The 14,051-nt window shown below is 43.4% G+C and overlaps 1 protein-coding gene across 2 annotated transcripts in view; it reads right to left on the bottom strand.

Annotated features, from left to right (window-relative positions):
* Window positions 1-14,051, bottom strand: part of furinb (furin (paired basic amino acid cleaving enzyme) b) — an 81,993-nt gene that overhangs the window by 4,905 nt on the left and 63,037 nt on the right. The window contains exons 8-13 of one of the 2 annotated variants that reach the window (XM_030426384.1): window positions 11,788-11,960; window positions 6,072-6,284; window positions 4,365-4,465; window positions 2,592-2,740; window positions 607-724; window positions 190-369 (exon numbers count right to left, since the gene is read on the bottom strand). In XM_030426384.1, the coding sequence (XP_030282244.1) occupies window positions 190-369; window positions 607-724; window positions 2,592-2,740; window positions 4,365-4,465; window positions 6,072-6,284; window positions 11,788-11,960 (934 nt within the window). The remainder of the gene's footprint in view (window positions 1-189; window positions 370-606; window positions 725-2,591; window positions 2,741-4,364; window positions 4,466-6,071; window positions 6,285-11,787; window positions 11,961-14,051) is intronic. The other variant, XM_030426385.1, reaches the window with a different exon arrangement.

The following is a 14,051-nucleotide window of genomic DNA, read 5'->3' as shown; positions in this document are numbered from 1 at the left end:
ACGAAGGTGTTTGTGTTATTTTTCTGCGGTAGAAAACCAAAAGGTGTGCTTTTACTTAGCGAGAATGCTAGTGGGAGTATGTGTGCATGAGTAAAAATTGAGGCACACACACAGAGAGACACAGACAAAGAGAGATTTATATTAGAGTTCGGCTGTTGGTGTTTGTAGTGGTGTGTTTTTTCTGTGTACCTGGGGAACAGCAGGGTGGAGCGTGTGCCCAGTGGGCTGATGAGATGAATGGCCAATTTTCCTCTCTGGTTGTGGGAGAGAGTGAGGCGAGCCTGAACGTGTTCCAGAGAGCTGACATACTCCGGTCGTCCCCAGCAGGCATCAACGCTCTTGCTGAACACCAGCTTGTTCCCGATGTCTCTGCAGGTTTGACAAGTGGAGGGGGAGGAGAGCGGTTAATGTTGTGTGGCTGCACAAATGGACACAGACAATGGAGCTGTGCTGCAAATCCCCGCGACCGCCGCGGCTCCGAGCGGAACACGGCGACATCTATCAAGCTGAGCTGGATGACAGAGTAGCGAGCGCTCGTAATGAGACTAAAACTCACTGCAGTACGCAGAAATACACACACAGAGAGCTTCACGTCACCGTTCTAACCTTGGTTCTGTGAGCATGGTGAGAACACACTGATGCTGCGGCCCAACAGAGGTCCAGTTCTGTGCCAAAGCAACCACAGCACCCGCATCCAGGAGCCCATAACCGTACGAATGACTCACTGTGGAGGAAAAAAATACAGAGGGATAAACACAGTGGCAGGTTGATGGCTGAGATAAGATCACAGACAGAGAAATGACAGTCAGCCAGCTATCCTCTCTTTATAGTAATACTAGGTGTTGTGTTTTTTGTTTTTCCCTCAGTCCTGAGCCTGACAAAACAGAGTCCCATCAAAAATATTGACTGGCACCAGCATGAATGTTCAGGAACTATGCCCAGCTGAAATCATATTTTGAAGTAAAAAAATAATGTAAATCTGTTCATTTATATGTAAAAAAGTTATTAAGAAAAACGATAAAAAAAGATCTTGAAGAAGGCAATTTTTTGGTGGGTCGTCTTTTTATTTATTTTGCCCACCATAAAAAGAAGGAAGTTCTCTGCGCAGGTTTTAAAGTTTGATTCCTGCCACTGCTGTGCACCTGTTCTGTTGTTGAAAGTTTAAGTGCGGGCTGCTCTTTCTTTCATTCGCTGTGTAGGGGGTCGTGTCTCTGTGCAGATCTGCTTGGCAATAAAAAAACAGATTCTGGTTCTTAACAGGAGACAATAAGGGCAAACTGAAGCTTACACATGATGTGTCGTTAGAGGGTGAGGACCACACTAGCACCTAAGTGGACCAAAGTGACATGTGCAGGTACGTTTACATGGTGTTTAATGCAGTGCAGCTGAGCAGCTGAGCAGCTGATCAATTATCCAGCCTGGAAAATGACACACGCAGCGCAGTTTTCCCCCGTGAATGTTTGTTGGGTGGCCAAAGGAAAAAAATCGTGTTTATGAGTTAGATGAAAAGGAGACTGCTGCTCACAGTATGGGGCTCTGGCTGTTAGTTGGCAGTTTTATTTATGTTTTACATACAGCGTCGCAGCTTCTTTGTTTTTTTTTGGTTTTATTGTAGCAAACAAAAAACACGTCAGTAAATCTAAGTCTGGCTTCATAATAACTGGCAACTACAGAATCATAACTAGCTTAATTAGCCTCGGCTTATCTGGCAGGGGTTTGCCTGGTATCTGACCAGGATTAAGGTTGAGTGCGATAAGGTGATTAGTTGATTAAACATTGCTTCCCTCATGAGTCAGCTCCAGAAATACTCAACATTAAACTTCATGTCGTTACTAATGTTAACATCGCTGCGTTAACATGTACAATAATGTTTAACCTTCCAGCTTAAACTGTTCAGACTGTTTACTGAATGTTATCTTAATTTCAGAAAAGCCAACTAGTCCAAGTTTAAACTTCCTTTGAGCAGTGTTAGGGACATCCCTTAAGAGGACTAGGTAGAGACTTACAAGTGGAATTTCATTAAGGGTCATAAAAGTAGAGGCTTAACAAAGACTGCATGCACTACTTCTTCTACTACACGTGGCTGTCTGTGCCCTTCTCCCTTTGCTTCCAAAGTTCCTTAATAAACAATAAGCCTACTACCTGGAATGGAGACAAAAGTCAATCACAAATGATTAAATATTCTGCTTCCGTTTTATTGCCTCAAATTGTGATTCACTCTAACGCTTTGTCATATTGCAGGCAAACTTGAGAGCGCACAGAGCAGAGATGTCCCGGCGGATTAAGGAGTGCACAGTGCAGGGAGCTGGAAACTGACTGAGAGAAGTTGCTACTGAGTGCTTTTGTGCATAAGAGCAAACGTATAATACATTTAATGTGCGCAGAATAGATTTCGTTTGCTTCAATCAAATGATTCTTCTTCAATGCATGATCGTGAACTCTACCGAATGGGATTCATGCACATTAATAGGAAATAAAATAAATATGAGTCATCTTTTTCTGTGCTCCAAATGTCCCATCGTGAACCCAGGACACAGGCACAAATATAACACGGTGCCATCTGTGCTTCATTTTGACAAGCCAGCCTCTACCTCTGCGTCCCACTCCGTTGGTCCTCCAGTCTACGGCGCTGAGGCGTCCCGGCTGGGACGTTCTCACCACCAGGTGCTGCATGTCCCTCCAGGTCAGGTTCATGCTGCACAGACACAGGCAGGAGGGCAGGGCAAACGGCATTGACTTTCTGTCATGTAATAACAAGAGATATTACTTCCTACATTATGCACATTATGAGAAAAGCCAGGTTACGCTGACCTACACTGTACAGCAATACAGCAGAGGAAAGGTGAGGAGCAATGGGATATGGAAAAGGTCAGGAGTCTGTAGACACACCTGAAATGTAATCGGGCTGAGCATATATAGTGAAGACAGCCATGAAATATTATACTGAGACTTAGAGGGAGCCCTGAGGGGTATGTCAGTCAAACAGAACAAAGATATAGGCTCACATTATGGTTTTAACACCAGCGCAGAGCACCAGTATTAAAGGTACATAATAACTATTGTGTTGAAAGGTCAGGGAACACAGTAAAACAGCAGATACAATACCGTGGAGGACGGTGTCTAGACTGCTCTGTAATGATAGTTTCTAATGAGGTCTGGGATTTGAAAAAGGTGGTGGTCACATTCCACAAAGTGGGAGCCCCACTAAAGTTCTTTCTTATCAAGAAGCACAGCAGCGAAGTATCCAGACGAGAAGCCTTTCAGTCACCAGTGAGGAAAACACTGCTCCGCTGGTTAAGATAATCAAACCATGAATCACACTGGTGCAACACCACAGACAGAAATAGAAACGCAGAATTGCAGTGTGGCGCATCACCTCCGCATCAGCATTCACATCTCACATCCTCTCATGTGTTATTAATGGACAAGATCCCCCATCCACTCAATGTCACCCCAGCTGAGAGCGAAGGGGGGGAAATAATTAAATAATGAAACACCAGAAAGCCAAAACACTCCGCCTATTAAATGATTCCATCTCTGTGAATTCCAGTGTGGTCCCAGTCTGATAAACTCGCTATCCTGTTATTACTGCTGCCTGTCGGGAGGGGTGCGGCTGCTCGCTGACAAATATCTACTCCAGTTTGGTGTTGAACATGAAAGATGTTTCTGCACGGTGTAAACCTTCGCTGTCAGTCAGAGGCGACCGCGCTGAGATCAACCTGATACGCTGAGGATGTGTATCTGAACTGAATTTGGGCTTTGAGGTCGCGCAAGATTTGATTTGATACCTGACAGCTAATCCCTAATGTGGAAATAAAGAAAAACGATGTGTGAGTGGAAGACTGCAGACTGATAAAAACACACACACACGCGCGCACACACACTCACACACACACACACACACACAGATATGACTAAAGATACGAAACATAATGGAGCACGCATTAGTGCAGCTGACAGCAACTTGGATTCTGACACCTGGAGTCCTGAGTGAGCGATAATGAGAGGCGCTCTCGAGTTAAAATCTTCACTATAGCGGCCCTACAGGTATTCAGATGTCTGCGTGGGCTGCAGCTGCTGATTTGTCTTGCTAATTAACTAATTATCAAAAGCTTAATTTGCTGAGGAAAGAAATTTCTAGGCTGGGATTTAGGCCAACGACGACTCCCAGACAGGCGTGCACACTCGCAGACAGGAAGGCACGCACGCACACACACACACACACTCCATGAGTAAAACTAAACTTGAGAAGTGTTTACGTTGTTGAATTTTATTTTATTCTATTCTTTTTACTGTTAAAGCATATTGGCGAGGAAAAAAGCTATTTATAGACTTTCAGAGGAGGTTGTGTCGCTCTCACTCACTTGGCCTCCAGAGCCAGAGCGATGATTCCAGCCGCCAGTGGTGCTGATGCAGACGTCCCCGTGTGAGAGTCTGTGCATTTTTGCCTCAGGTCTGTGGTCACCTTGGAGACAGGAGAGGAGAAAGAGAGAGGAGCACAGAGGGAGAAACACAGTGAATATGACACATTGAGTTTCTCACATCAGTACGAGTGAAGTTCACGGTGAGAGGTAGCTGGGAAGGGCTGGGGACAATGGGAGCTCTGCCTGCAGCGACTGGAGACGGGGAGGAGGAGGAGAGGGAGGAGGGGGAGGAGGGGGAGGAGGAGGGGGAGAGAATGAGCAGGTAGGTTCAGTCTCAGGTCTGTGGATCCCTGCCAAAGGGTCACAGACGGGGCAGTGAATGTCAGCCAAATCAGCCCGGCCAGGTCGGGATGTGGTGGTGAGACAAAGTATGTTAGCACTGCGGTCGCTGCCGCTGCCAGAAAGCTAATGAGGCCCGTCTGGGTCACGATGGGAACCGTCAGTAAATGACAAAAAGCCAGAGGGGCAGGCGAGCCCTTGAAGGTTAGGGACAAATTCTTGGTTTGCAACTTTTGGCCTGACAGATTGTGGCACTAATGGCTGTTGTCTGTAGAGAGAAGTTAGAGGAGTAAACAAAGAGCGGGTTGATGTCTGCACTGGACAACTGTTAGATCTCAGAATCGGATAGAACAACACTGAAACACGTTCACATCTATCAGTTTTTTTTTGATTGCGCAAACTGATTCAGTCAGAATGTTAGCTGCATATAGTTGGACTGTTGGACAGGCAATCAGTCACCTAGGAACATATTTTACTAGTGAATAATTGATAAAGAGAAAAAAACGATGGATTTACACATTATACGTTTAATTTTTGATATTGTCTGTATCACTGTTTTTACTGCTGCACAACAAATCGCCCCTCTATGAGGAAAATAATGATCGACTTGACACATTATAAACCGACCAATAAACCAAAGTACCTAGCAACACATACTTGGCACTCAAAGAGATGTCAGGGGAACAGCTACTCGTCCACATTCAATGTAACATTTATTGAAAATCCTGGTGTCCTTGTAATTTGACAGTCTAGACACAAATAATGTCCCAAACACAGAAATCTGTCAAAGTGACCATAAAGTTCAAGATAAAATGAAGCCGTATGAACTCACTGATGCACAGATGACAGCTCCTGCCTGACACAGCAGCAACACAAAGCCACTGCTGTGTCACACTTAAAAATGACTCCAATTTCATCCATGTGATGAGTTATGTTTTCTCGCCTGCAGCACGCCTCCTGTGTATTTTGGAGGGAATGGCAGATTTACGGTTGTTTTATTTCATTCCATGTCCCCCAGGCAAGTCTTTCTTCAGATGACAAGCAGCTTGAAGGAAGCATGTGGCATCTCCCAGTGTTTGTCAGTTTTGCTCACTGTAACTTTCCCTTCACTCTGATATTGACAGCTTGATGCCTATTTTTGATTTGAGAGGGACGGCGTTCATGTGTAATGGGTTTCGAAGAACGGTTCGTTTTTGGATGTACCTGCGTCAGCTTTTGGCTGATCCAAGCTATGAGCTGATACTTAGATATTTTTGCAATGCTGATATTTACAGCGCGCTCTAGATTTGAAGTGTAAAAAACAACCTACACAGAATCTGAGTTGTTCAACTTGCAAGAGTGTGTGTGTGTGTGAGTGTGTACACCCACTATCTGCTTCTCCCCGGGGTTTCCAGAGCTGAAGGTGGTAGCGAGGGTGGACGAGCAGGGCTCGCTGTACCACGGCACGTTGCCCGATTGCGTGGTGCTGCTGATGGACAGGGTGTAAATGCTGTTGGTGTAGCCGTCACAATTACAGCTGTCCTGCTCCCGGCCACCGTTCCCTGAGGCCCACACGAAGATGGAGCCCAGTCTGCTGCGTCCCTGTGGTATAGAATCGCATATATGCTTTTAATCGTTGTAATCCACAGCCATGCACAGCATAAGTTAAGAGAGAGACTAACAGGAGCTGGTTGAAGGGTGAAGAATTGCCTTTGACAAAGGCGTTCGTTGCACTGCTTAAATGCCTTGTCACTTATTTGCTTTTATTCAGAAACATTGGACCGCTTCAGGCACAACTCTTATTAATATATCATAATGTCAGCCGACTTATTGCGGCAGAACATCGGGTAACAAACAGAAGAAATGTAATTACAAAATCTACTCATGCTGAATGTAATTTATGGGCCTGATAAATGTCAACATGATATCTGGCATTGAGATTGTACGCACTCCCCCCCCAAAAAACACACACTTTATGAGACATTCAGTCGTGAAAGACATTTTTATGTCTTGGGTTTAAATTTCACAAAAAAATGAAAGCAAAGTAACAAAGGGGCATTTTTTAACCCAGGAACGTCTCTAAGATGAGACTGTTACTTTTCTTCCATGGCACATGGTTTTTATGCAATTTTCTCCAGCGGATTTTGACATCTGCAGCTCTTTATTTGCTAGAATATCGCAGGAATCGATGGACTGCCTTCAGCCTGTGTAAACCACAGCTGCCAAGGGACATCATGAGTTGTGGAGAATTTCTTCAATATTTTTTTTTTTTTTTTACAATTTTGTCCTTCCTGCCCTGGTTACCTATGGCCTTTCGGATTGATTTTTTTTTTTTTTATAATTTGCTTCTAAGGAAATGGTTGGTTTGCCCTCTTCCTACAACGATGACCTTTCTCTCTTTCAACACATAGCTGATTAGCATGAGGTCAGCAGGCCAGTTGTTGCTGACTGTCCCGGAGGCTGGGCTGGAGATAGAGAGAAAGGGCATCTCTCTATACAGCTCTGAAAAGGCCTGCAACTGGAGAATGACCTCAGTGTCCTTCTGTTAAACACTTGGAGACATATTTTTTAAATGGGCCTAACTGGTTTAAGTTTTGCTGTCATGTTTAATTAGGTCTTATTCTTCTATCTATCTATCTATCTATCTATCTATCTATCTATCTATCTATCTATCTATCTATTTATCTATCTATCTATCTATATCTATATCTACATATACACGTATACACACACAAATATATATCTATATATATACATCTCTCTCTCTCTCTCTATATATATATATATATATATATATATATATAGATATAGATATAGATATAGATATAGATATATATATATATATATCTATATATATGAGACATTTTTCCTCTTTGTCAGACCAGGTTTTCTCTCATCTTTTATTTATTCTTCTATGAAACAATTTTATTTTGTTTTATTTCTGAAGAGTTGTTATCAGAATTCACCCAAAACGCACATTTCTGTTCAGGCACTGTCATTAAAAAGTTAATTAAAAAAATCAAGTAGAATCTTTCATCAAAGCCTGAAAGCAGCAACACGTACACTGTGACACTGAGAATGAAATTGAAAGATGACGACTTTCATTTCTTCCTCCTATTGTTTGAACCAAGTGGGCGGATAGCACATTCATTTTGGAGAACAAAAGGCGAAGCTCAGAAATATATATGATGAAGGAAAGAGTAGGAAAGGACCTTTTTTTATATCCCACATAAAGAGAGCGAGGTGGCAAACAACAAATTAATAAGGTGAGAGAAAACAGACGTACAACATGTATTCTTCAACCCTCTTCCCCTTCCCACAGACACACCGAACTATAAACTAAACTAGAATTACATACTTGTGGATGTATGCCTCCAACAATCAGTCCAGTTACAGTTTACATTCATGTCCATCAAGACTATATTACACAATATGTAGTGAAGACATAAGGGACTTAATGAAAAAGTATGAACTGTATTTTCTGGTGACACTGAAGTTGTCACTATTTTTTTATTAATATATATATACTTTTTTGACCTTTTGGCTTTTATTGATGGTACAGCTGAAGATGTGACAGGAAACAGGTTGAGAGAGAGAGGGGGAGTGACACGCAGCAAAGGGCCCCAGGCCTGGACTCCAACCTGGGGCCTCTACAGCGAGGACAAAGCCTTTGTACATGGGACGCCTGCTCTACCCACTGAGCTAAATGGCGCCCCAGACTATTTCTACAGAGGAGAACTGAAAGCCCTGTTTCCAGCGAGCAGTCAGGTTTAGTTCAGTTCAGTTTGTTAAACTTTGGTTGTTTTTTTCGTTACAACTCTCGCCAACCGTCTGTTGAGGTACCTAGCACACTGCTCCGATACTCAAAGTAGTCCTCTGATTGGTCAGTCAGAGTTTCACGTCCTCTGCGCTGTGAAGTAGGGATTTACTTCCTGCTTTCTCAGCATTATTCTGTCTCGCTGCCTGCAGCCTTTTCTCAAGTTAAGCTAGTCTACTTGCTGTTATAAACAAGGAGTGAGTGGCCGAGCGCGAGTGATAGGGCGGCAGAAAAGAGACGGGGATGTGAGCGGAGCAGAGACTATAAAAGGTTATCATATCAGTGTGTATATGCTGTCAGATGGGCAGTAATGTATAGTACAGGTCGTAGCGTGTCAGTTAATAAATGCAGCAGCGTTTTAAGAGTTAAGAACAGTCCACCCAGTTGTTTTCCAACTGCTGGGAAAATAAAGCGGTCCCCCCGAAGCCAGTAACATCCCCGCCTACACTTAAGGGTACTGTCCGCAGTGGAGACCCACAGCAGATCTGTTGTTCAGGAACAGTTAACAGGGGTTACGAAGGGGACTATACTGAAAGTACTTCAGCGGAAATGCAGCTATAGAGAGATTCATTACAGTATGCAAAGACAATCTCTTGAAGCTCAGTATCAGCAAAACCAATGAGCTTATGCTGGACTCCTGCTGTATGTCTGTGTGTGTGTAAGTTCATTGAGAGAATTACGTGTTTCCATGCTTAGTGAATAAAGCAGATTCTGATAGAACTCAAAGCTACAGATTTTAAAACGTGGATTCTTCACACACTTTCTCAACCCGGCAACACTGAAGTGATAATCAGTCAGCTCTGTTTCAAGGTGGGAACCAAAGAACAGTGTTCGAATTTAGTATCTCCCCTTCAGTTTCTGAGTTATGGTGTTGAATAATGGCCAGAAAAGTGTACCTGCAAACCATTTTGATGTCACAGTAAAGTCTGATCTTTCAGATAGAAAATGTCATCATTTCTTAATTTTTTCAAACTGGATGTCTCTGTGAAATTTCGTCATAACTACTAAAGAATTCGTATTCTTTCAACAGATTCAAATCACTTCACCATTTTATTTCTTCTTGATCTTTACATTTGCATTTACATGTTTGCTCTTTTAAACTGTGTTATTTTAAGTTTGTTTCAACCTCTCTGTACAGCACCTTAAATCCACGTCCATATATGAAACGTCACTTGTGAATAAAATTGCCTTGCCTTGAGTTCAAGTCGAGGTTTGTGCCAAATTTGAAGAACTTCCCTCAAGAAATTCCTGAGATATGACGCTCACGAGAATGAGCGTGATGTGGACGGACAATCCGAAAAACATAATGCCTGTGGCTTCAACTGTTGCTGGTGCAGAGGTAAAGAAAAAAAAGTGATGTCACAGAGTTTGATGGGAAACGCTGCAGGGATGTTTTGATAATCCTGCTGTTGAAGATTGTAATTGTCTGTCTTGCCTGTTCGAGTCGGGCCTGTCTGTTAGCGAAACAAAAGGCCGCTCCACATTGTTGGTCGCAGTGTTTTGGCTTCACAGTCTCGACGCAGATACGGGAATCTCTGCTTCGTTATCACTGTTGTTGCAACACTGTTTTCTCTGGCACAGTTAATCAAATATCAGGTGTACAAAGGAACCTCAATTTGACCTGAACAGAGCTTGTTTTGGTTATTTAATGTTTCTTTATGGATCCCTATATCCCCATCTCACACACGACCTCTGTTCAGGAGCTGGGTAAAAACATCTTTCTCCTGTTGGTATGAAGCTGTCTGAATCACACTGTATTCCTAACACTAAGACTCTTGAAGCTCGAGCTAATACTCCTAAACCTTCCAGCCCCATTTATGACCTGATGCTGCCTTTGCTGCAGGTTACAGAGGCCAGACGATAACACTCTGGTGCCAGGGGTTATCTCGCTGCCAGGAGAACACTCGCTGAACCAGAAAGGTCCTGTTGTGTTGCTGTCAGGCAATTTTTCCTCGCTAACACACCGTGATATGTGGAGCATTTTCGCATTCCGGGATGTGACATATGAGTCACTCTTTCCCGAAGAAAATGCACAGTTTCATTCATTTAAACGCTAATTACTGTGGTCTTTGAGTCTGACTATTGTTCAGCACCACTGGCTGCTGCTCCGTTTCTATTTTCTCCCATCTAGCATTTATCATTTAGCTGCCGTGCCAATGTCTCTTGATGTAGCATGCTGACACAAAAGAGATGACGACATTAGGGTTAGAAAGTATGTCATACTGTTTTATGTCTTCTTTATCCAACCCTGAAGGGCTAGCTGGAGGGCAACTGCCAAACTCACCTTGGGTTCGTCCTTTTCTACAGCACATCTCAATTCAATATTAAGTATGATTCAGTATGACTGTACAAGTGGAAAAATGTTCAAACCTCAGATTTTCAAGAGCCTTTTTTCCCCCCACGGCATGACAGAAATTCCACCATATGTAGCTTTAAAGGAATTGTTTGATGTTGTGGGGAAATATGCAACCAGAATTCGACTCCCTGCAGAGAAAGGATTGATCCCACTCTCGCGTCTGGTATGGTAAATATTAAACTAGAGCCAGCAGCTGGTTTACTGACTGTAGCAACACATAAAGACTGGTAACAGGGGAAATCAGCTGGTCTGCCTTTTTTACCTTGAGTAACAAAATCCACAGAAGCTCAAAAACTAACATGCTTTATTTTGATTGTTTGATCCATTCTAAAAATGAATAAATATAAGGAGTTACGTGTCAGACAATTCTTGGCTTGGGCCAGTTGCTAGGCTACAATGTAAGTCTAAAGAGAGTTACTGGTCGTTATTGATTTGTGTATCCCGCAACCCATAACTTAACCCTTACCCTTACTCCAACATTTTCTGCAAGGCTTAAACTTAAAACAATTCATTCACCTGAAGTGCAGAGAGCAACGGTATTGGAATAACTGAAAGACAAACCGACTTCGACACTAGAATAGCAAAGAAACCGTCCAGATAATCCCTGTAAAATGGCAACATTCAGTTTTACACGTTGGTTTTGTTATGGATTAAACAAACAAGATTTAAAGTGTTAACTAGTGAGCTTTATTGGTGCCGGTCCGCTTATTAAGATACCTTTTGGACATAATTGCGCAAACGAGCGAGGCTGCAGCGTCATATCTACAGTCACACGTGAGAGTGGTATCTATCTTCTCCCATATTTCTTAGCAAGAAGAGGACAAATTTATGTGAAACCTTTAAGAGCTGATGAGAGTTTGATCGTGATGCTTGAGGTAAAAAATGGCCTAGATATTAGTAGATTAAAAGTCCAAGTTTATGCTCTGACTGACCTTGGTGATTCCCTCGAGAAAAGCCTCTTTAGCCAGCTTGGCAGGGCCGTCCAGTGACTTCCCATCGTCCTCTGGGCCCCAGCTGGCACTATAAATGTGGATGTGCTGAGAGTTGAGGCTGAGCGAGTGGGCCTCCACCACGTCTGTCACCTCCCCATCCAACATACGAACTCCTGTGAAAAAAAAATAACACACAAAGTGCGCAGATTAGGTTACCAAACTTACTTAGTTACTTACCAAACTAGGTTACCAAAAGTAAACGTGTTGGAGAAAGTGTGACAGAGTGACAGGTGGAGAAGTGATAGTGAGCGTATGATTTCTGGCTTCAGACGATGGAGAGGTGACAAAACCTGAGGGTACAAAAAAAAAAACCCAGCATGAGGCGACAAGAGGAGAAAAACGTAGTCACAGTAAGACTAAAGGAAATTGGTCAGACTGCGAATTCCCATTTTCTCCTGCCACAATCCAACCCGCGACAAACACAAACAGAAAAAACAGTGGAAACAAAAGACTTCACAGAGAAATCCAAAGACTTCAGAGTTCCAGTTTTAATGAGCAAGCATACAAAGCGTCACCCGCGGATGCTGCTCCGACTGATACTACACCGTTTTGCTGTCGCGTAAACATAAACCAAGCTGGCTATTAAACCAAGAGAAGGCTGTTTCCTGACCCCACCGTGCCCACAGGAAGGATAAGTAGACAAATCTAACAGACTGCAGGAGTGAGAAAGTCACACATACACCCTCACGCTGATACAGATGAGCAGAGAGCTTTCAGGGCCTTCAACAGACGTGGCGTGTCCACGGGGTAGCACCAAATGTCACCTTTCATCATACCTGAACGCAACCCTGTCTGTGCCTTTGAAGTGAGCAGCCTCAGATCACTCATCCGAACATTAATGGCTGTGGAGAGGCGTGAAATAAACCGCCCTCAAATAAGGCCCATTACTAGAGAGAGGACCCCCGGACCTCACAGGCAACGCAGCGACTGATGGCGTCCACATTAAGACTTCAATAATCCATTCTAGACAACCTGCCTGGCCCCGCAGCCACAGCCGCATGCCAGTAGGGACGGAGCCAAAGCGGTAATTACTCTGTTGGCGTGGGGCGTTTTGCCGTAACACAAGTTTGAATACCGAGTAGCCTTAAAAAGAATAACTTCATCGAGCTAAACATGGAACATAAAGCACAATGTTTGCTGGGCGATCACTATGCCTGGGCTGAATCGCAGCAGTAATGATAATAGCCGTCGTAACCCTTCCAATCAACTTCCTGCGGTTTGGCGATTCCTCATTAAGTCACCGCTGTGCGAGTTCCCTGCAGCTCCGGTGAGTCAGAGGGTACAGGTAGGAAAGCAGTTATATGTGTGTGTTTGTGTGTGTGTGGGGGAAACATGTACGGGAGGTGGAAGGAAACACCAAGTGAGCCAAGCAGGGTCAATTACAGGTTTTACACACTAATCAGTAATCATTGCTCAGTAAGGATTCCCCCTTTTATGCATCACACACACCGCTGGTGTTTGGGAGCAAATCACAGATGTTTATAAACAATCCGCTGACCCTGGTGGCATGAACAGATTCACAGAGGAGTAATTTATGAGAGCGGAGCCGATGCGCTGCTCCGTCTGGGAATGAATGGTAATGAAGACCGAGAAGGAGAGTTATGAGTAACATCTGTGAACGGGACTGCTCAGGGCTGCACGGGCTCCGCTGAGTCTTGTTGGCTGCCGTCATGTCACTGACAGATTGTTTGGTGACAAAAGTTACTAAAAGCCTCCTTGGAATACTTTATCAAATGCAAAAAAAAAAACAAAACCCATCCTTTCAGACTTAATTTGTGATTGCAGGGTATAATTTAATCAAACCTCTCTGAATATCTTCTTTCTTTAAGCATTGTTGGACACGCTGACAGCTTTATTACTTTTTAAACAAGAGCCTGACCTAAGAGTCTTATTCTGACCAGCTTTTAAGGCGGATGATTTACACAAGTGTGTGAAAAGAGGTCCATTGTATTGTGTCAGTTTTCTTGGCATTAACATAGAACTGAACACAAAGGACTCAATAAAACACTTAAAAATGTAGCTCGCTCTCTATCTAATTGGTAGAAGACAGACGGGGGGGTTTTGGTGCCAAGAAGTGCCAAATAAAGGTGGGCTGTACTTTAATACGTGTTGGTTTGAATTCAGAAAGTCAGATTAAAATATGGGAGTCATGAGACTGGCGCTCTAATTTGTTTCACGAGCGCTCATCGGTCCCAATGAGGCCG

This window comes from Sparus aurata, chromosome 8, assembly GCF_900880675.1.
Source record: "Sparus aurata chromosome 8, fSpaAur1.1, whole genome shotgun sequence".
NCBI classification, from domain to species: Eukaryota; Metazoa; Chordata; class Actinopteri; order Spariformes; family Sparidae; genus Sparus; species Sparus aurata.
Note: the sequence above shows the minus strand (reverse complement) of the source record. Positions and strands in the feature narration are given on the sequence as shown.